Source organism: Stenella coeruleoalba, assembly GCF_951394435.1.
Source record: "Stenella coeruleoalba genome assembly, chromosome: 6".
Classification (NCBI taxonomy): Eukaryota; Metazoa; Chordata; class Mammalia; order Artiodactyla; family Delphinidae; genus Stenella; species Stenella coeruleoalba.
The window spans coordinates 120,929,356-120,950,763 of NC_137151.1; the positions used below are offsets into that span (position 1 = coordinate 120,929,356).

At 61.1% G+C, this 21,408-nt stretch overlaps 2 protein-coding genes across 3 annotated transcripts in view; one reads left to right on the forward strand and one right to left on the reverse strand.

The window, feature by feature from the left end:
• Nucleotides 1–307: 307 nt before the first annotated feature.
• Nucleotides 308–6,878, forward strand: SNORC (secondary ossification center associated regulator of chondrocyte maturation; the record flags this gene model as incomplete). Its single annotated transcript, XM_079924626.1, has 3 exons — nucleotides 308–464; nucleotides 6,429–6,611; nucleotides 6,706–6,878. 3 exons carry the CDS (start codon nucleotides 308–310, stop codon nucleotides 6,813–6,815), a joined length of 450 nt encoding a protein of 149 aa, XP_079780752.1. The 3' UTR covers nucleotides 6,816–6,878.
• Nucleotides 6,879–8,966: 2,088 nt separating this feature from the next.
• NGEF (neuronal guanine nucleotide exchange factor) overlaps nucleotides 8,967–21,408 on the reverse strand; it is a 39,980-nt gene continuing 27,538 nt past the window's right edge. For both annotated transcript variants that reach the window (XM_079925454.1, XM_079925455.1), the window contains exons 5-13: nucleotides 20,991–21,143; nucleotides 19,586–19,715; nucleotides 17,768–17,842; nucleotides 15,531–15,620; nucleotides 13,888–14,051; nucleotides 13,259–13,414; nucleotides 12,452–12,531; nucleotides 11,599–11,703; nucleotides 8,967–10,184 (exon numbers count right to left, since the gene is read on the reverse strand). In XM_079925454.1, the coding sequence (XP_079781580.1) occupies nucleotides 9,994–10,184; nucleotides 11,599–11,703; nucleotides 12,452–12,531; nucleotides 13,259–13,414; nucleotides 13,888–14,051; nucleotides 15,531–15,620; nucleotides 17,768–17,842; nucleotides 19,586–19,715; nucleotides 20,991–21,143 (1,144 nt within the window). In that variant the 3' untranslated portion in view covers nucleotides 8,967–9,993. The remainder of the gene's footprint in view (nucleotides 10,185–11,598; nucleotides 11,704–12,451; nucleotides 12,532–13,258; nucleotides 13,415–13,887; nucleotides 14,052–15,530; nucleotides 15,621–17,767; nucleotides 17,843–19,585; nucleotides 19,716–20,990; nucleotides 21,144–21,408) is intronic.

Here is a 21,408-nt window from a genome sequence, read left to right on the forward strand (position 1 = left end):
AGATTCTCTCACTTTCAGTGGCCCAGGTGTGTGTGTGTGTGTGTGTGTGTGTGTGTGTGTGTGTGAGAGAGAGAGAGAGAGAGAGAGAGAGAGAGAGGAGAGCAGAGCGGGAAAGAGCAATTTCCTCTTTCCCTCTCTGAGGGTGGGGCTGCTGCAGAGTTCAGGAAAGCCGTCAGTTCTGTAAGCTGTGCTGTGTGTGTGTGTGTGTGTGTGTGTATGTGTGTGTGTGTGTTTTCATGTGTGGGGGGCGGGCACGGTGTCCCAGGAGGACAGAGTTTGCATTGATGAAACCCTTCCCAGCCCTTTGATGCCTCTTTCCCTCTGCCCTGAAGTTAACCAGCTCAATCCTCCGTGCATCCCGCTCGCCGGCTGCGCTCACTCACGGGCCAGGATGGCGCTCTGTCTGGCCCTGCGCATGGCACTGCTGCTCCTCTCCGGGGTCCTGGCCCCTGCGGTGCTCACAGGTAAGGGTGCCCCCTGGGCTCTGCTACCACCAGCCTCCCAAGGCTAAGAAGTACCTTAGGCCAGAATCTCTAATGCCCACCAGCAAGGCCATTCACAGGAGATGGGGTGGCAGTTTGGGGGTGATTCTGTGAAGGGCTCCCCCAGGACAGGCTGGCAGCGGCTGCGTCCGAGGCCTCAGGGAATCGTTAGCCATAGAGATGGTGACCTCTGAAGTAGGAGGGTGACTTGGGGAGCAGGGCCAGGGACATTAGCTGCCTGGGGTACGTGGGGATTACTCCAGCACCCTAAAATCTGAAGGCCTTCAGATCTGGGAGTCAGGAGGGGGCACCAGGCAAGCAGCTGAGGGGCAGAGGCCCCAGGCCCCTAGATGTAAGAACACAGCCCTACCATTTATTTGTCAAGCCCTGCAAGCCCTTCTCTGCTGGTTTTCTGAAATGTCCTCTGAGAGTGAAGACCCAGGTACTGTTTCCATCTTGGGAAAAATTCCAGAGGGAGCACAGGGCGAGAGACCCCTCTGTAAAACCATGAGGATGCTGGACTGAGGCTGAAAATGGCTGGGTCTGGGGTCTGGCGAGAAGGGTCCCACCAGGCTTGGCTTGGCAGGCTCCTGGGACCTGAGCCCCTGTCCTGGGCACAGCTGTGGGGCTTCAAAGCCTGAGCGAGAAAAGGCACAGACGGGTCATGGGTGGTCTTTCTCCTGGAAGAAAGCCATCTCTGATGGCCGTGAGGTGGGCCAAAGGGAGGTGTTTCGGGGCTCCTGAGGGCAGTCCTGGGGCTGGAGAAATGTGCGGCTGGGGGGGCCCCTTGGAGACCCTCCACGGCATGGGTTTCGGGGGAGTGTCTGTGGATCTGAGGGAGGCTGTGATACCATCGTGTGGATGTGGTGCTGGGAGAGCTGCTGGGGGATGCGAGGCCGGGGGGACCCTTATGGTCACACACTCAGGCACGAACACGGGAGGAAACGGGGTGGGGTGGCGAGGAGCCTGTGGGCCTGCCGGCCTCCCTCTAGACACCCTAGGAAGAAGCTTGCAGGCTGGCTTCGTTTCTGGCCCTGTCCTCCTCGCTGTTTCTCAGCCTCTCTGTGCCTCTCCTCTGCTGTACCATGGCGATAACCAGAGTGCCTCTGCCTCTCTCGCAGGAGCCTGTAGGTCTGCCAAGTTCACACACGTGAGCTTTCAGGACGGGCCAGGCAGCTGGTAGTGCTCAGCGCATGTTAGGAGGAAAACATCCCCAGCCGCTCTGCTGGGTGCAGGGTAGTCTCAGGCAGAAGCACCTCCTCATGCGGCTAGGAAAGCATCCAGCCTCCCTTTTGGTGGGAGAGGGGACAGCTGGGCAAGCCAGGGGGCGGGTGTGGTGCCCAGGGAATCGGGGAAGTGATCTAAAGTGGGGTGGCGTCTCCCGTGGCTCCCTTATACCCCACCCACCCCAGTGAAAAGCTTTTCCCGCCTGGTGGTCAGAGTGGGCGGAGGTGAAGGTGCTGGCGTCCGTCTGCCCGGGGTCTGGGGCCGTGTGGGCAGCTTCTGTCGTTCCTTGGTCCCCATGCAGCCAGCCCTCCCAGCCAGGCTGCCGGCCAGAGGCGCTGGACCAGACTGTGCACACACAGCCCGGGTGGGTGGGCTGCGTCTGCCGCCGCAGGAATGCCTGGGGACAGCCTCGTGTCTGGCGGCAGCGGGACCTCACCTGGCCTCACCTCCCGAGTCCCCTCCATGTGTCCTACCAAGGGCAGGCAGGCCAGCCCCACCCCGGAGTCTTTGGGGCTCCGGCTGGCTGTGGTTCGCCCTGCCGCTCTGGGAGGGAGCGGGTTCGGGAGGCTCCTGGCCGCCCCACCCCCGGCCGGAGGCTCAGAGCAGGTGTGCAGCAGGCCCCACAGGCCCCTGGCCTGCTGCTCCCTGGGCTGGGGTCCTGAGCAGGCAGGCGGGAAGGGAGCGGCCTGCTGCCCTCCCTGTGGGTCGCCCGTGGCCACAGCTACCGAGGTGGGGGGAGCAGGCCAGGCTGAGCGGGCGGGAGGCCAGGGCAGGGATGAAAAGGCCCTTCACGGCCGCACAAAGGCTGTCTGTGAGCTTGGGCGCCTGGCCTCCGGGCCCAGTGGTCAGACTGAGCGTTAAACAAGTTTATTTACCGAAAGGCGGTGGGGCTGGAGGAGAGCCCACGGTGCCCAGGCCCGTGGCAGGGTCACGAGGCGCCCACTTCTCCGGGCCTCTCAGTCTGCGCGCGGAGTTGCCGGTTGCTGCTCACTCCGGTCCTTGCCCTCCCTTCTCCGTCCTCGCTTAACGTCTCTGCTCGCCGTCCACGCCTGCCCGCATACCAGTCCCTCTGCCTGGCATTTCTTTCCCCCATCTTTCCCCCTCCTCAGATGGGGCCTGCTGTGGGGAAGCTCCCTGACAACGGCTTCTGCTCATGGCTCCCAGGAAGGATAGATCTGGGGGACAGACTGGCTTCCCCCTCTGACTACAGCAGATTGAGAGAATACGGAGGCACATAGATGAGGACAAGAAAATGCCTGCACCTCCTCTGCCGGAGGGCTGGTGACTGAGCACAGGCTGTGGCTCTGGCCCATGTGTGCTGCTGGGGCACCCGCCTGGGCTGGCAGGGAGCTGGCTGGGCCCTGGGCCCTGGCTGCGTGGGTGCAGATGAATCCTTGAAGCCCGGATCCGCCCCTGGGGGTCTCCCGGCGATGGTCAGCTACAGCAGGCGCAAAGCCCGCAGGGGGGCAAGGGCCATGGTGCCCAGGCCAGAAAGGCCCTAGGGCAGAGGCAGCAGCTGACGATGGCCGTGACAGCAGTCACCACCTTGTGAGGGCTGCGAGAGGCACGGTCCACCTCCCATTCCACAGGTCGGGAAGTGAAGGCCGGCGGCCAAGGCAGTCCGCGGTGGTCCCAGGGTGAGGCTGTGGTGGAGCCGGGATCTGGACCCAGCCCTCCTGATTGGAAGCCAATGGATTCAGCCCATCAAGCTTCAGAGACTGGCAGAGTCTTGAAGGGGCGGGAGGGGGTGCGCACAGCAGGGATGAGGGGGCCTGGGCTGGTGTGTCTGGCAGGGAGGGTCCAGGCTTCTGTGGGGAGGAACAGGGTGAGGCTGGGTCACTGGGGGCAGACAGGGAGAAGGTCTGGGTGGGTCTCCAAGTACCCTGCTCAGAGGGCCCTTCTCCCCGAGAGATGGCTCCTGGGCTCTGGCAAAGGGCAGAGGGTGACCACTAGTTCCTGGGAGTGAGCCCCTGCCCTCCAGGGGGTGTGGAGCCCGGCACTCCTCTTCCTGAGCTTGGGGCTGACTCCTTGGACGCCACCAGGTTGGCTGGCCCTGATACCCAGTAGCCCTGTGCTGGCCTCTCTGGCCAGAGGCCCGGCAGTTGGAGGTGAGCTTTGGCTGGTGGTGGTAGGACAGGGAGGTGCCTGGCTGCCACTCTGTCTTGGGCGTGTGGCGAGCAAGTGGGGACCAGTGGTTTGTTCATTTATCTGGAAGACAGGCAGTCTGTGAGCCCTAGACCTCAGGGCCTGCCAAGCGGTGGGTAGACCCAGGCCTTTTTTCTGCTCAGCCCCAGAGAGCCTGAGGCAGGCATGCCTAGGGCCTGGAGCCTTCCATGGCAGCTGCAGGCTGCAGACCCCAGCCCTCCCAGGCAGCGACAAGGGAGGCCTGACAGAGTCACTTTCCCCTTCCTCACAGGGGGTGGCCCCCACACACCAGCACTGCTTCAGCCTGGGCCCTGGGAGAGGGAGGCTTCCACACAGCAGGTGCAGGGGCCTCCTGCCCCTGAGAGGCCTCCTTGCCAGCGCTGTTTCTGAAAAGGGGCACAGGCCTGGGAATATGACAGCTGTCCCTGCCTGTAAGCTGAGCCTCAGAACTGATCCAGCTGAGGCCTGGGAGAGGCACCAGGGGCAGGGCCTGGGAGCTGGGGACCTTGTAAAATTTTGTCATGAAACGATCTGAAGTTTACAGAAAAGTATAAGAATTATCCAGTGAACTACAGTAGGCTCTTCGGTTGGATTCACCGACCGCCAACATCTTGCCATAGTTGCTCTTCTCACCGTCTTCCTGTCTCTATTTACTCACTTACCTATCTGATTGCTGAACCTTTGACAGTTAAGTTGCAGACATCATGCCCCTTTGTCCCTAAATACTTCCTAAGGACAAGGACATTCCCTTACATAGGCAGAGTCAGTTATCCAAACCAGGAAGTGAAAACTGACGCAGCACTGTCACCTGAACTACAGTCTTATTCATAGCTCACCAGTGGACTCCATAACGTTCCACCCAGGAACGCACGGTGCGTCGTGCTGTCCTTAGTCCTTAGTCCCTAACCTGGAACAACTCCTCACCCTTTCTTTGTCTCTCGTGACCTTAACGTTTGTGAAAGCCTAGTTATTTTAAGGCTGCCCTGGAATTTGGGTTTGGCTGTTTACTCATGATTTGCCTCGGGTGGACACGTTGGCAGAAGAACCCTGGAAGTACCTTTGTGTCTTCCCAGAGCAGGCCCCTCTCCAGGAGCTGGTGAGCCTGGAAGCAGGGTGTGGGTCTGGCTTGTCTGTGCTCTGGGGGAGCTCTCAGGGGTGGAGCCCCCAAGTGTGAAATGTGCCCCAGGGACCGCAGGTGGGCTGGGCAGGGTTGTATTGACGGAACCACAACTTCCCAGGAAGTTTCTCGGGAAGCACGACCTCTTCCGGGGCTTCAATCCCCAGCAGCACGTAACTACCAGCACAGCGCCCACCTCAGCTTAACCTGAGCCTTGGTCTTCTTGGCCGACCACAGAGCGGCTGGTATCAGTGAGACGGTGCGCTGTGATGCCCGGCAAGCCCATTCTAGCATCCCTGACTCACAAGGGAGATCACTCAGGGCTGGGGTGTTGCTGCGAGGCTCCTCAGGCTAGGATCCTTGACGGGGGAGCAAAGTTGGTGTGGGCTGCCTGGGGTTACCACGCAGGCCTCTCAGCCTGTCCCTCTCATTCTCTGGGGCCCCTGGGTACCCTAAATCCTGCTAACCCCCAACCCATGAGCAGAGAAAGGCTCCTGCAGAAAACGCTGCCCGGAGACTGATGTGCTGACGGAGCCCCAGCTAGTGCGGGGCTGAGGGCTTACCCTTTCCTGGGGCTTCCCTTAACACTGACCACAGACACCCCTGCCCACCCCTCTGGCCCTGTTCTGTCTGGAGGCAGCAACGTGCTGGCATCACAGTTTCTTAGGCTAGAGAGGCCCCTGCGCTCTAAGCCTCAGACACTCGGGGGCGCGTGGACGCATGTGCAGGCGCTAGACCCCAGGCCCTGGGGGCTGCTCCACTCTGCCTAGGTTAGGGCCGAGAAGCAGCAGGGCCGGCTGCCCCTGGGGTGTGGGGCCGGCTGCCCCTGGGGTGTGGGGCCGGCTGCTCCTGGGGTGTGGGGCCAGCTGCCCCTGGGGTGTGGGGCAGGCCTCTCCTCTCCACCTCCTGCGGCAGTGGGCCATATTTGCTCACCGGCCGCGCTGAGCAGGAACCCTGGTTCCTGGAGAGGGCAATGCCTCACCCTCTCGGCGCCTTCTCCAGGGTGAAGGCTGCCCTGGGGCTGCCCTGTGCGGGTGCGGGTAAAGGACCCTTTACAAGTGTCACTTCCCCAGGACCTACAGAGCCCAGCAGTTCAGATGGGGGGCCCCAGGCTCTGCTGGGTGTCGAAGTGCCCTGCCTCCCCCCGCCCCCCTGCCCTGAAGCTCGCTGCCAGCCCGAAGTTCTTCCAGCTTCCTCCCGAGTGGGCCTGTTGGTCCCTCAGTGCCCTCCTCCCCCATCAACCTGTCCTCTCATGGCAGGGGTGGCCTGACCCCAGCGGAGGCTCTGGGGCCACACGTGGGCCACTCGGCCTCCGTTGCCTCACCTGTGAAGCGGCAAGCACCGCGCTGTGCCCCAGAGCCCGGCACTCAGCGCCCCTTCCCAGCCGGTCAACGGCGGGGGCGACGTCTCCGTCGGCCCTGCCGCCCAGGCCCCCACACCTGTCCTTGGCTTTGCAGCCGAGGGCCCGCAGGAGCCCGTGCCCACCCTGTGGAACGAGCCCGCCGAGCTGCCGTCGGGAGAAGGCCCCGTGGAGAGCACCAGCCCCGCCCGGGAGCCGGCGGTCAGCGGCCCGCCCGCGCCCACCGCCGCGCCAAGCCCCGAGGACAGCACCGCGCGGGAGCATCTGGACCAGGGCGGCGGTACGGGCTGGGGCGCGGGGTCCGGGCGGGCCGGGAGGAAGGGGTGGGAGGGGGGCCGGGCCTCGGGGCTAACGCGGCCCTCCGTCCTCCGCAGGCTCGCTGGGACCCGGCGCCATCGCGGCCATCGTCATCGCCGCCCTGCTGGCCACTTGCGTGGTGCTGGCGCTCGTGGTCGTCGCGCTGAGAAAGTTCTCCGCCTCCTGAAGCGAATAAAGGGGCCGCGCCGCCGCGCGACTCGGCGCCACCCCCGGTGCGCGCTCCCGTGTCTCCATGTGTCCGCGCGTGAGTGTGTGGGCGAGCGGGGTGGGGGTGTGGGGGCAGGCGACGTGCACGTGCTCGGGGCTCGAGGCGCGCATACGCGCGCACAGGCGCGCGTGCGTGAGCGCACGTGCGCCGGGGCCCCGCAGGAGCGCGGGTGCGTGCGCGATGCGCGTGCGCCGGAGGCCGCCGGTGTGCGTGAGCGGGGCGTGCGGAGTTCTCTGGCCAGAGTTCTCGGCGAGGCCTTGGGAGCGCGGAGTCGCCGTGCCGCAGACCCCTGCTCGTCCCGCAAACTGCCCGGGCCCTGCCCTCTGCAGACCCCTCAGCTCCGGCCCTGGAGCGCTGCGAGCGCGGACCGGCGTGAGGCCCCGAGGGCAGGAGAGGCAGCGGCCTGCCCTGGGCCCGCCGTCCTGCTTTCTGCGCCTCGCTGGGTGATGGTGGGGTCCGCGGGACCCTGGGCTGTCCCGGCTCCCCAGCCAGAGGCCAGTGACTTTGGGGGTGGGGGGCGTCTTCTGCCTCTGGCAGCCAGCGCGCTATTTGCAGGCTCTGAGCCCCAGACCTGAACCCTCAGGACTCCTGGGGGCCCCTCTTCCTCGGGGAGCCCAAGGAGCGAATGAGCAGAGGGGTGAATCCCGGGTGCTGTGGGCCCCTGTTCTGGCTCCCCAACCCACAGCCCCAGACCGCCTCCCTCCCCTGGCTTGTGTAAGCTTGTGCAGGGGGTTTCGCGGAGCCTCGGGCAGAGCGGGCAACCCCACGCAGGACGGCTGTTTGTTTAGAGAAAGAAAACAAAAAGGCTTTTCAAGCTCATCTCTTTTCACTTCAACCCTGAAATTATGGCAGCTGAATGAGGGGTGAGGAACCACCCAGCCGTGCCACGCCCCAGCTTGGCCCTGGCACTGAGTCCTTGGTCATGCCCTCTGTCTTCCATACTTCCCAGGAAGCCTAACTTTTATCATTTAGAGAGAGGGATTTAAATTAGTGGCTTACCTGCTCTGGGTGCAGCAGGAAAGAAGCCAGAACTGCGTCCTGTCCCCATCCTCCAAGGACCCTTGGAGTGAGGACCCTAAGGCCTAGAGGGAGCACTGTCTGCAAACCCCACTGATGGTTTAACACCTGGGCCACAAGAGGATCCTTTTGAGTGAGTGCTGGTGGAGTGAGCTGTTCCTCTTTTTTTTTCACCGTTGTCTCTAGCAGTTGTTTTGGCCTCCTTGGTTTCTCTGAGCTCCTGACTACCTGTTCTGGCTAAGACCAGTTTTCTCCTGGATACGCCAGGTGGCCACACGTGGTACCCACTCACACTCCCCAAAACACATCATGGCTTAAGTTTCTGCTTATAAAAGACTGTTATGAAACTGACTGGTTTTCATGAAACTGTTTACATTATTACACATAACCTGCAGTAGCTGAAGCCCTCCTTAGAGCAGGTGACCCAAGTCAGTATGCTGTTTCCCAGCTCCAAAAAGAAAAGCGAGATACGTTGGCCAGGACCGACGGCTCCCCTCCCCAGCCCCACCCTGCCAGGAGCAGTACGGGACTCCAAAATGGTCCCTCTCCCCATCCCCTCACTCCTGGGAAACTCAGGTGCAGGTGCTTCCCCTGGGGTTGCAGCAAGGAGGCCCCAAGAGCATCAGCCCCTCACTGGGACCAGGGGGGTCCCTCTCCAGTTGGACCAGCATGTTGCGTACATATGCATCTTCCAGGGAGTCATCCAGTTCTCAAAGGGTCTGAGGTCTCAAGAACGCCAAGGGCTGTGCTGTGGCCTGTGGGAAGATGCTACAACGTCCCACTTGATCTAAATCCTGGGCTTCTAAGTGTGTCCTGGCAGGCAGGGCTGGGCGGGGTGGGATTCAAGGCCCTCCACATTCCAGGACAGAGCCGGGTGTCGGGTGGCTCTGAGGGCCAGCTGCAGCCTCCGGTAACTGGCTGCTGCCTCTGGAGGTGGGAAGAAGTGTCCCAGGCCAGTGACTGGCCAGGTGGGAAGCCGCAGTCCCAAACCTGGTGGTCAGATCCCTTATGGGACCACCACCCACTGACATCTCTGTCCCACAGTGTTCAAACCTGCCTTCTCAACCTGCAGAAGGGTGTCCCCCACTGCCTCAAACAGCTTATCCGGTTTCTGGAGTCCCTCCACAAGCAGAGGTTCAAAGCCACTCCCGTCCTGAGGCCCCACCCCCGGCTGTTTCTTCCTCCACCGGAAGCCTCCTTAGCCCTTTCCCTGGGACACACCTCCTCCACTGGGCTTGAAGGGGGCTCTTCTCTCCCTGCCAGACCGAAACACCTCATTCTTGTGCGCACAGGGGTAATAAAAAGTAGACCTTCCTCTTTTATTTTATACATGATGCTTCTTTTAATGCAGCCAGAAATGCCATTTGCTTTTCTTGGAACCATAACCCATACAGGATGCAGTGACCATTTCTTTATAACACCTGGGCTCCGCAAGGGGCCAGAAGATGCGAGTTACATCCAGCCCATCAGGGAGCCAAAGGCGGCGTGGGCCCTCAGCCAAGCTCTGGTGGCCGTGAGGCAGGCCTGGCCGTGCAGCCAGAGACTGGCGGAGGCTTGGGGCGGAGGTGGACAGAGGCGGTTGGGCTCTCAGTCCTTTGAGTCGGAGACCAAAGGACACTCGTCAAGTTCATCAGGCAAGGGTGGTCCATCTGTGCACCTGGCCAATTCTATCAGCTTCCAGGGGAGAGGACACGTGCAGGGGTCATAACATTGTCACCTTTGCACCTGCCCTTGGCCAGGGACACCCTGGGTCTGGGGCCTCTCAGTGCCTGGGAAGGGCCCTGGAGCACGCCCGTCCTCTGTCTGCCCCTCCCAAGAGACAAGAAGAAGAGGTGGTGTAACACTGTTTAAAATACACTTTTTCGTTTACAAATGCAGCAGAGGAGAGACGTGGGCCCCTTTTCTGCAGTTTGTGAGCAAGGGGCCAAGACACATGAGCACTAACCACGTAGCAGGGGTGAGGGGTGGGGGCGACTCCTGCCAAGGCACCCCGGGTCACACCCTGCTGCCTGCGGCAGCGTCCGCCCTTCCCGCTGAGCCCCTCTGCTGTCCGCTGGGGGCTGCCCGCCACGACCTGCTCCCGCCCACCCACATCCCTTGGCCAGGCCGGGGTCAGGGGTCACTGCCGATTTCGGCTGCCCAGCTTCCTGCGGTCCTTATTCTGGCTGCGCTGAGGGTCATCCATCTTGTGGACACGGAAACACTCCTTGAGGTTCTGGGACCGAATCTTCGGATTCAAGATCTCCTCAGTCATGCTGCTGGGGAACCAGCCTCTCTCCTGGTCATGCAGACGCTCGCCAAAGATCCACCCTGCGTAGGGAGGGGAAGGGGAGGGTCAGAAGCTCTCCAAGTGGCGCAGGCTGGGCCTCGCCCTGTCCTGTGTGGAGAGCAGAGGAAAGGGAGACGCAGGGGTCCAGCCGGCCTTTCCAGAGGTCCCCTGCCCTCAGACGCATTGCTGGAAATGCCCAGACCTGGTTAATCCCCGTGAGCTGGGCACGTGCTGCCCTCCCAGGGGGCGTGGTGTGTGCACAGGGCGGGGGCAGAACCACTGTGTGTCCCGGATGTATTGACTTTGGAACCCATTCCCAAGCTCTCAAACCATCCTAGGCTGCCCCAAGTGAGGCCAGGAGACCCCAGGGGCCACCCCCAAAAGCAGGAGGCATTGAGGAGCCGGTGGGGTGGTAGCTGACCGCGTGGTTCCCTGGCCGTGAATGCTACCGTCACCCTCTGGTTGGGCAGCCCCTCCCTGAGCCTCAGCCTCCCGGGAGCTGGGTGGTCAGCCGAGGGTGGCTGTCACGAACTGGCCGAGTGCCCTAGCTCTCTACCCCCCACCCCCCGTTATCACAGTGTCTCTGCTGGGGGCCTGGGACCCGAACCGCAGGTCCTGCTGGCAGGTCCTGGGGCAGGGCTAAGACCTGGGGCCCGAGGGCCAGGGGCACGCCTTCTGCAGGCCATGTGGGAGGGGTGTCAGGCTGTTTATATTTTGCAGGGGGAGGGGGAGGGCAGGAACCACTGTTCTCTCAATGCTGGGTGAGCCCCTACGATTTGGGAAGGGTGGAAATGGCCTCCTCTGGAGGTCACCAGCCTGAGACTTTCCAGCCAGGGTCTTGAAAAAGAGGAGGAAATGGGGTTGGGTGGAGATGCTTTGTGTATTTTGGGGGATTTAGGTTAGGAACAATTGATGTAGAAATAAGGGATCAATTTTTCAGGGGAGGGGAGTGAACCTCTGGCACTGATGCCAACAGCAGGAGTGGGCAGAAGCCCCGGCGGGCGGCTCTCTGGCCCATGTGGGGCTACAAGCCTGGTGGTCACAGGCTCATCTGGAAGCTTGTTGCAAATACAGGGTCAGGGTCAGGGTGCTCCTGGCCATCACCCCTCCCACTGTGATGGGGGCTGATGCCAGGGCCGGATGAGGGGAAGGGACATAGAGCCAGGCACTCAGCTGGGCCTCATGCTAAGTGGGGGAAGGCGGACCTCACAGCTCCGGGGAAGGAGAGCGGAGGCACTGGGAGAGATGCCTGCTCTTTGCTGAGAAAAGGCCCCCGGAAGCCATGAGGGGCAGAATGGTCTACGGGAGCAGACAGGCAGCACGGCCCTGGGCTCTGCCTGCTCTCAGCCGGCTCTTCTGTCTGCTTCTCCACTGCATCCCTCAGGCTGGGGCAGACCCCAGGAGGGGCGGGCAGGGAGCCTCGAGTGCGAGAGGCACCCAGCCCCCGGGCCTCACCATCCTCTGTCTTGTCCAGGATGTTCAGGATGTCGGCCAGATCCAGTGTCAGCTCGTCCGGCTGCTGGGCCATGTACGGGTGCACACATTGGACCTGGGGGCAGTCTGAAGGGAGGAGAGAGGGGAGCGGCGTGTCCTCATCACCACGGCACCCGCCCTGGCCCCCCACTTCTGCCTCAGCAGTTAGCAGGGGCACGCTGCCTGTCCAAGAGACAACGCAAACTCCCACAGCAACTGAAAGAGGGCTCATTCGAGGGAGGGGTGTGTGGCTCCAAAGAAAAGGCCGTTAAAGCACCAGGAGTTCTGAACAAAAGTATGTGGATACAGGGATGAACAGGCTTGAGGGGCTCTTATTGAGACTTCAGAAGGAGCTGCTTGGTCCTGGGCTGGGCCCTGGGAGCAGTTTGGGGACAGTCAGGACTCGGTGAGCTCGGTCAGGATGGCAGCGTCTCTATCAGGCAGCTGGACTTGTGCCCTTTTATATTCTGTAAGGTTTTCAGACAACTGGCCACCCCAGAGAACACTGGCGTTTGCCTTGTGGGCCCGAATTCCTCTTGGTTTCCTTGTGGCATCTGTCACTTATGACCCAGTGGCTTTTATTTCTTCATTAACCATCAAAACGTTTGCAAAGCTCAGGCACACCCGTGTCCTCCGCGGGGTACTAAGCTTGCACTGGGGTGCTAGGGACCCCCGGGCAGGCGAAGCAGTCTTTCCAGCGGCCCCGCAGGCCCTTCAGGCGGAGTGCAGAGGCCCCTGAGGCTGACGCAGCTGTGACAGGCAGGGCCGCCACGAGGCTCCCTGGACCCTCCCCTGCCCCACCCGGCGGGTGCCCCCTCCCCAGTGGGCCACCTACCCAGCAGCCGGGACGTGAAGGAAACAAACTTGGTTCTTCGGTTGGGGGCCAGCGAGGTCATCCAACGCTTCATCTCGCTCCTGGGACAGGGAGGAGGACAAATGCCCCAACCGCAGAGCAACGGACCCCATGTGAGGGGAACCGCTGCACCAGGCATCCAGCAAGCTGGCCACTGGGTCCCGGGCCCGGCACAGAGCAGCGGCAGGACGGCGTGGACGGGGCCGGGAATCCAGTGGCGGGACTGGGGCGGAGCGCTATAGAACCTCCCTGGTACATCTTTAAAGTCAGTGGGTGAGGGTGAGCCCACGACACCCCAAAGTTAACCCAGAGGCGAGCCCTCAGCTGCCAGCTGCCCTGAGCCATGTTCCGTGGAATTGGGAGAGGCTGACGCCACCCCTGCCCCAGGCAGTCAGAACTGGACCGCAATGTGCAGGGCGACACCTGTGAGTCCTGGGCTGGGGGTTGCTGGGCACCGCACAGGGGCTGCAGGGCGGCTGGCCTGGCAGCTCAGAGGTGCAGGTGGGCCTGAGGCCACCTTGACAGTGGTTCGCTGGTCGGTCGGGCCCAAGGGCTCTACAACAACTCATCAGAACAGAGGGGCCCGCCCAGAGTCTGACGCCCAAGGGAACATGAACACACACACACACACACACACACACACATCCCCAGCAACGTGCTCGCCCCGCACCCTGACGCTAACACTGCACAGAAACCCTCCCGGCAGAGCCTGGGGGGAGGAAGGACAGGAACAGGGCGGCCTGGAGCCTCGCTCCCCCCGGGCAGGCGACGGCGGCGCTGGGCACTCACTGAGAGGACGCCTTCAGCATGTAGGTGGCCTCCCGGTCATCCGCATTCTCGAGCAGTCGCAGGATGAAGACGTTGGCCAGCGTCTGGCCCTGGTCCTCCAGCTCCTCCACTCGCAGCAGGCCCCGCGGGGCGGAGTCAAAAACCTGGTACTTGTCTCTGGGGACCGAGGGTGGCAGCAGAGGCACGTCAGTCCCGAGGAGGCGGCGGCTCGGATTTCCAGGAAACGCTCTACCCTGGCCAGCAAGGCCGGCCCCTCTGCTGCCACTCCTCACCTCCTTCTGGAAGCCCCCCACCTGACCGCCTGTCCCCCTCACCCCCAGCCCCCGCCCTCCACAGTGTGGACGGCGGACGAGGGGTCGGCACCCATGACACGGCAGGGGCCGCTCGGCCGAGCCCTCCCCAGGCGTCAGGCACTGAGCTGGACTCTCCACGTCCTTAGGGGTACAGCCCCCGCTAGACGGAGGGGAAACGGAAGCTCAGGGCGTTGAAATACACCTGCCCAAAGGCCCAAGGCTGGACCAGAACGGAGCAGGCCTTCAAAGCGGATCCAGGGCCTGGGCAACATCCCAGCACCACGCCCGCCGCCCCCAGGCCGTGGTGACTCCCCATCCCTCCTGCCTGCCGCTCACCCCGGAATCTGCCGGCAGATCACCAGCAGGTCGTTGAAGAGGAAGAGGTAAATTTCCCGGAAGAGCTTCTTGGTCCGCAGGGTCCGGGATGTCTTGGGGCCTGACATCTGCTGCAGCTCACCCTGCTTGAGCAGCCAGCGGGAGTGGGAGATGATGGGCACCGACTGCATGAGGGGGGACGGCATCAGAAGGGCTGTGCCCCCCGCGCCCCCCGCCCCAGGCTCCCCTCGTGCTCTGACTGGAGTGATGACCGCGAGCAATGGTGTGTGAGGCCCGCACTGGGCCCAGGACACGCGTGGCGCTGGTGGGAGGGACGGACGGGTGCTGGGCAAACACGGAAGGGCGTGTGTGTGTGCGTGCGCACGTGTGCCTGAGTGGGCATGTGTGTCTGTTGTCTGTGTATCTGCGTGTGCTTTTACGTATGTGTGCTCACGTCTAAGTGTGTCCACGTGTCCTGTAGGTGTCTGTACTCACGTGTGAGTGTGTACATGTGGGTGCCTGTGTGTGTGTGTCATTCTCCTACTACTGTGTGATGCAGGATCAGAGGAGAGGCCAAGTTCACAGGAGAGAGGGGAGAACTGGGTCCCACAGGGTGAGGAGACTGGGCCGGCCGGTCTCCACACTGTGGCTCCGGGGCGGGCACCCAGCACCCAGCACCCAGCACGCGGCCCACAGGTGGAGCTACGTGGGGGGCCCGGAGGTCTGCGTCCTCAGCTGGGGCTCAGCTCCCAAACCTAGCATGACCTCAGGGACCCTCGGTAGGTACCGTGTGCTCATGTGCCCAGAACCCCAGAAACCCAAGCCCTCAGGGCCCTTAGGGTCACTAATGCCTGAAGCTTTACACAAAGTTGGGGGAAAGGTCGGTAACTTCCGTCGAATTTTCGAATCGCCCACATTTAAGAATCCCTGGAGCAGTCCATGTCATACTCTTCATGTGAGCTGACTGTACAAGGTCACACAGCCAGTAAGTGAGAGCAGGCAGCTCCTGACTCCCTGTAGGAGAGAGTCTAGGCCAGCGGTCCCCAACCGTTTTGGCACCAGGGGCTGGTTCTGTGGAAGACAACTTTTACACAGACGGGGGTGGGGGATGGGGGGATGGTTCAGACGGTAGTGCGAGCGATGGGGGGCGATGGGGAGACATGGGGGGCGATGGGGGGTGATGGGGAGCCATGGGGGGCGATGGGGACCCATGGGGGTCGATGGGGGGCGAAGGGGAGCGATGGGGACCCATGGGGAGAGATGCGGGCGATGGGGACCCATGGGGAGAGATGCGGGCGATGGGGACCCATGGGGAGAGATGGGGAGCGATGGGGAGCGATGGGGGGTGATGGGGAGCGGCTGTAAATACAGATGAAGCTTCGCTCGCTCACACACCGCTCACCTCCTGCTGTGCTGCCCGGTTCCTAACAGACTGCAGACCGTTACCGGTCCGCGGCCTGGGGGTTGGGGACCCCTGGTCTAGGCCAATGTGACGGCCCGGTGACTGGGGGCAGGTGGGGCCTTCAGCTAAGGGGTCAGGGAAGGCCTCGGTGGAGGTGCTGCTGTGCTGAGACCCAAGGGCAGCCATTCAGCGAGCCCGGCCAGTGCCCAGTGCTCCAGGACAGCCGGGCTGGGGCGGGACGCGTGGCTGGGCGTGGGCTCACCTTGATCTTAAACTCCATCTTCTTCTGAATGCTAATCATTTGCTCCGTGCGGCTCATCTTCCTGACGCCCTCGTTGCATGCTTTCACCACCTGGGACGAGAAGGAGGACACATCAGGCCACCCACAGCCAGCTGTCTCTGACCACTTCCTTCGGCCCACTCAGGCCACAGCTGGTCAGTCTCAACTGGGTCTCAGTTCCAGTGTAGAAAATCAGGGCCTTGTCTTTGCTGGGACGTGAACTCCAGAGAACACATAAATCGATGCCGACCCCTCATGTCACCTAAGAGAGCAAATTTCGACCAGAAGACGTCCCTTCTCATCCGTCAGACTGGAAATGCCCCAGGTCTGGGGATCAGGTTCCGTCACACACTGTGGGGGGAGCACAGAGTCCCCCCACCTTCCTGGGAGGCAACCCAGGTACCAAGGGGCCGAATGAAACCACATTTTCTGGGACTTCTGGGGACTCATTCCGAGAGATGATATCTGCACAGGATCCAGAACAGGGGCCGGCACCCAGCAGGCGCGCAGCGTTTAGGAACGAGCCCAAAGACGTGCGTACCGGGATGTCCCCTGCAGTGGCGTTCAGAGCAAGAAAAACTGTCCTCAACCTAAACGTCCATCCACAGGGGTTGATTAGCGCTCATGAATGCACAGAACCCTGTACTCTGAAACCACGAAGAAGTGCAATAATTTTACAGGCGCTAAAATGGAGGGAAAAGCCAACTCACAAAGCACAAGCCCACCTGCAAAGAATACAGCTGTGTGCGCAGGCGTCTGTCTGGAAAGGGGCCTGGAGGGGCCGGCACCAGCGTGCCGGCAGTGGGGTGCGGGAGAACTGCTCACCTTTACCGTCTTCTTTCTGCCTACGAACAGTTTGTGGACTTGTTTGTATTCAGCATCATTTTTATAAATTAAGGGAAAAAGCCCACCTTTATTAAAAAAGGTAAATAATGAGAAGCAAGTGTATACCTGGAAAGTGAAAAGGAGATGAAAGCAGAAAAGCACTTGAAAACAGAAGACACTTGCCAGTGCCCCGAGACCCCTTGGGGCCCAGTGTGGCCAGCTGCCTGGTGGGGGCCGCAATGAAGCCCCCACCTGATCAGGTGTGTGCGTTCCAGGGGTGGGCAGAGGGTCCCGAGAGATGCAGCCTGGCTGGCAGGTCCCTGACCCTCCCTGACCAGCCTGCTCGAGGCTCCAGCCTTTCCCCAGCTAGGCTGGGAGGGGAGTGCTGTGTTTCCCAGGATCCAAAGGGTATAATCGCCAGAAGGATCTTGGAGGCCAACTGGCCTGATTGAGGGATGCGAGGAGAGGCCCCTGCGGGGAAAAGACTGCATTAAGCTACAAAGTCCTCATGGCTCCGTGTGGCTCCATGTGGCTTAGAACCACCACCTGGGGCTATAGTCCTTTTACTAAGCTGCTGCCACTGGTACACTAAGTGGAAAGGACTTCCCAACACCAGGCTCTCGTCCATTTCAGGGTCACCAGCGTGACAGAGTGGGCCCTGCACGGCTGCCAGGAGTGGGCTCGCAGCTCCAGCGGACACACTGGAGCCAAACACACGGGACAGCGCTGCTTTCAGACAAATACGTGGGAACAGACACATTCACTGACCCCTCCCGCACGGCCCCTGCTCTGCCGGCAGCTTCCAGGAGGATCCTCTTCTCTCGGAGGATCAGGAGAGGAGATGCTTTCTCCACTCCTGGGCAGGAAAAGCCCAGGCTTGGCAGGGCCGGGCAGTCCTCTCGCGGGGATAGGAGGTGCAGCTCGAGGGCCGGGAGAGGCGGGATCGGGGGGCGGGAGAGGCGCACAGGGCAGAGCTGCATCAGGGCCCAAGAAGGGCCAGAGCCGGCCTCAGAGCGCGGCAAGGGAGGCAAGAGCCATGGCTTTTGACACTGGAAACAGGTCAGGACAAGCGTGAGGCCTCCGAGGGCTGCGGAGGGGAGCGCCTGGGCCTGTGGGTGGCCACAGAGCGGGGGCTGGCGGGAGGGTCCATGAACGTGTCTGCAGGTCAAGTGCCCGGCCGGCCTGGTCCACCCCGCACGTCAGAAGGCTGGGGTGAGAAGCAAGCCCACCCGACTTATTCTTTGGACCCAGTGACCTCTCTGGATTGCCAACTACTAAAATGAATTTGCATCTTCCAGAGACGCACGGGCACAGGAGGGGGCAGGACAGGAAGGTGGGCCTAGAGGAGGAAGACAGCTGACCGGGAAATGTGGAAAGAGGAAAGCACAACTCACCAGCTCCAGTTCCTTGTGCGCACCCAAGGCAGTGCCTTCCCGCTCAGACCTCTCTTCCACCCTCTTCAGGATGTTCTGAGCACAGGCAAAGTCTGCATTTAGTTTCCGCACGTACAGCCATTCCTCCCCTCTCCGCCCGCTTTGGCAGTGGCAGCCTCCCTGCCGCACTGGTCCAAACAGCCTCGTGTTGCTGCAACATCCCGGAGCAAAGAGCCCCACCAGTTACGGACTGAGGGCGGGAGAACCTTCCACCAGCCGAGGGCCGAGCATCGCCCACAAGCCTCGCTCGGCTCTAAGATGATAACCACGAGTCAAGGTGGGCACGAGGACCAACTACGAGGGCCAAACCCGAGCCCCAGTCTCCTTACAGTGAAGACCGAAGCAAAGGAGGCAACCAAGTGCGGTGGGAAGGGGGCGGGCGAGGCCCGACAGTGAGGGAAGGGTCGCTCAGGGCTGGCTGTCCCCGAGGTGAGCTCGATGTCTGCAGCAGCATCAGTGGGACTGCCGTTTGAAGCCAAGGAGCAACGACCCTGAGGCTTCGTTAAGTCTGGTCTTATTGATAAAATCCAGTAGTTGGATTTCCTTGCGCTTCGCCTATAAATTACAATGTTTGCATTGGTTTCTGCCTCACAGTTCTCCCCGTGCCCATATTTCTGATCTGCTCTCATTCCATGAAGAGGTTTGGGTGCGTCTGAGCACAGCTCACCTCCCCCCCAGCTGCCCCATGGATGCTGGTCTGAGCTCCAGACCAGACCCAGATCCCTCCCACCTCTGGATGACCCTCAGCTGCAGGCCCCCAGCCTCCCCTGTGCGGTCACCTGCCCCGCCTCTGCCTGCCAGCCAAGCCAGACACACGCAGTCAGCTCCAATGCCTCCTTACCCTCCCCCCCACCAACATGGGGTCACCAACCCTGCCTGTAACCATCCCCCGACTCCCAAATCCATCTCCCAGTGAACAGGATGGCTCAGGCTCCACCTTTTCTCATTGGGATAAAACCCCATCTGACCAGGTCCTGCTCCTGGCCTCAGGCAGAGGGTGGTGTGGCTTCTTCAGCCTGGGCACAAGCCCTCCACGCTGGCCTCCTCTCTGGTGGGCCCCTACCTACCTCCTGCGGTAACTGGCGGGTGTACCGGGAGCACCCCGCCTACATTCACCCCTCGGACGCGCTGCCTCTGAACCTCAGTCCCATTTCCACTCTTGCCCTCCTGCCTGATACCCTCCACACGGCAGCTGCTTTGAGCTCTTACCAGCGTCAACTAGATGGAATGACTCCCCATCACATTGAGGATAGAACCCAATGTCTTACCCGGCTCCTTAGGCCCCTGTTCAGCCTCTGCCCACATCTGCACACCCATTCCCATCATGTTCCCCCAGCTCACCGCTGGCCGCCCCGTCTGTGTACCTTGCTGCCCCAGGGCCTTTGCATAAGCAGCTCCCTGTCAGATGAATGGCTCCTCCCTGTCGGCCAAGTCTTAGCTTAAATGTCACTCATCCGAGTCTTTCCTGATCCCCCAACTGGCAGTGGGCAGGCAGTCACCACCATCATGTCACTCTGTTTCACTGTCCTCAGCCATGACCACTTCCTGGTTGTGTGTGTGTGTGTGTGTGTGTGTGTGTGTGTGTGTGTCTCCCCACCCTCCCCCAGAATGTGGCTCTGTGGAAGCAGGGGCTGAGTCTCCCACTGCCTGGCACACAGTAGGAGCTTAATTAGGATTTGTGGAACAAATGGACTTCTGGAAACAGAAAGCCAGCCTAGAATGACCAAAGCCAACAGCCCGCAGCAGGAGAAGTGTGTGTCAGGGGAGAGAGGCTGGTACCTGGACCAAAAGCTTGAGGCGCGTGATCCTCTGGAAAGGCAGGATGAGGAAGGAGGAGAGGGGCAGCCCCCTGCACTTGGGGTCCAGCTCCAGCTGCGTGATCAGCTCCCGAAAGGCTGCCTTCTCCTGGCTGGGGACACAGACAAGAGAGTAGGTCTCTGGCTCGTGGGAGGCGCAAATTGGAGGGGGTTCTTCCCCGTCCTCAGACCCCCTAAGAACCAGACAGCCCACAAGCACAGAAAACGCGTCGATTTCTTCTCTCCTCTCTCTTTTTTTTTCAATGGAAAATAAACTGTTTGTGTACAAGTCAAATAACAATAGTGACTTCACACGCCAGGCCCATGAAGTCTTAGCAAAATATGCTGTGTGTGGGAGGGCAAGAATTCCTTGCGTGGCCAAGGCTATGAATCAGATGCAGAATTCGATGATTTACCCAGCAGGAAACGGTGGCAAGGTAAACCCACGTAATGACAGGAGCAGGCAGCAGGCTGGAGACGGCTGCAGGGAGAACCTGTGCTACTCCTGCCAGGGGGGGATGTCTCGTCTGCAGACGGGCTGGGCAGTGGGAACCACTGCTGGAGATCAGACGCGGGCCCTGGACTGCCCATCATTAGGGACACGGCGCTCAGGCCCAGGGAGTCTGCTCTCACGGGCCACACCAGTGGACCCCTGGGCACTGCAACATCTAGAATCCTATTCTCCTGTGTGACTGTCTTCTCAACGTTCGTCCTCAAAACTGGCATCCCGATTCCCTCAAATCCCAGTTTCAAACCCCAAATGTAAAACACCCAAACCCCTGAATACTCAAACTTTAAAACATCCCCAGTGAACTACACGGCTTGATAGAAAGACCCAACGGAGCATAACGTCCAGAGGTCACTACTCAGAGTCCTTTGGTGCCCACGAGTGTGCTAAGAACACAGCACTGGTTAAACTGGTTGAAACGGGGCACAGACGTGAAGAATTCAAAAGAGGCAAGTTAATGAAAAAACTCTCTCATCAACGGAAACCCCAAGAAAGTTTACAAAATGGGCAGATGAGTAAATTCAAGGGCTTTGCTGGAGAACCACCAGAAAGACTCCCTCCCCCCAGTCCTTGCCTTGTCTCTAGTTCAAACCACTTTCCTGCCGTCTTGGGCCTCGAGTTGTCCTCTTGGCCTCAAGCTCCCTTTTCTAAAACTCACAGAGCTCTGCACGGCCATCTGGACACGGGTCCGGTGGGCGCCATGGCTGACTGTCCCGGGGTCAACATTTCCCTAGTGACACCGAAAGCCCCAGAACGTGCCGGAGTTGGATGCTGTCCTGGGAAAGCAGAGACCCAGGGACCACAGCTCAGTGTCAGCACAAGAGGAGGGGGCCGCCGGGGTCACGCCTGCGTGATGGCCCCGCTGCCCAGCCATACTCACAGCAGCTGCTTGTAGGTCCTCTCCTGGTAGGTCTGGTTGCTGACGTAGGTGATGTAGACGGAGAAGTGGTCGGCGGCGTAGAGGTACACGATGTCGCACACGTCTGAGATGACGATGTTCTCCTCCATCCTGCGCTCCAGCTCCAAGAGAAACCTGCAGCGGGCGGCGGCCGGGTTAGGGGTGGCTGGCTGGCTGCGGAGACTCGGGACATGTCTCCACCAAACCAACCAACACGACAGGAGGAGGTCCCAGCGAGGGGGGCACGTTCTGTCACATCACGGAATTACTTGTTCAGTTTTATAGGTGGGTAGTGACATTAGGAGCATTTCTTTTTTTTTTTTTTTTTGGTGGTACACGGGCCTCTCACTGCTGTGGCCTCTCGCGTTGTGGAGCACAGGCTCCGGACGCGCAGGCTCAG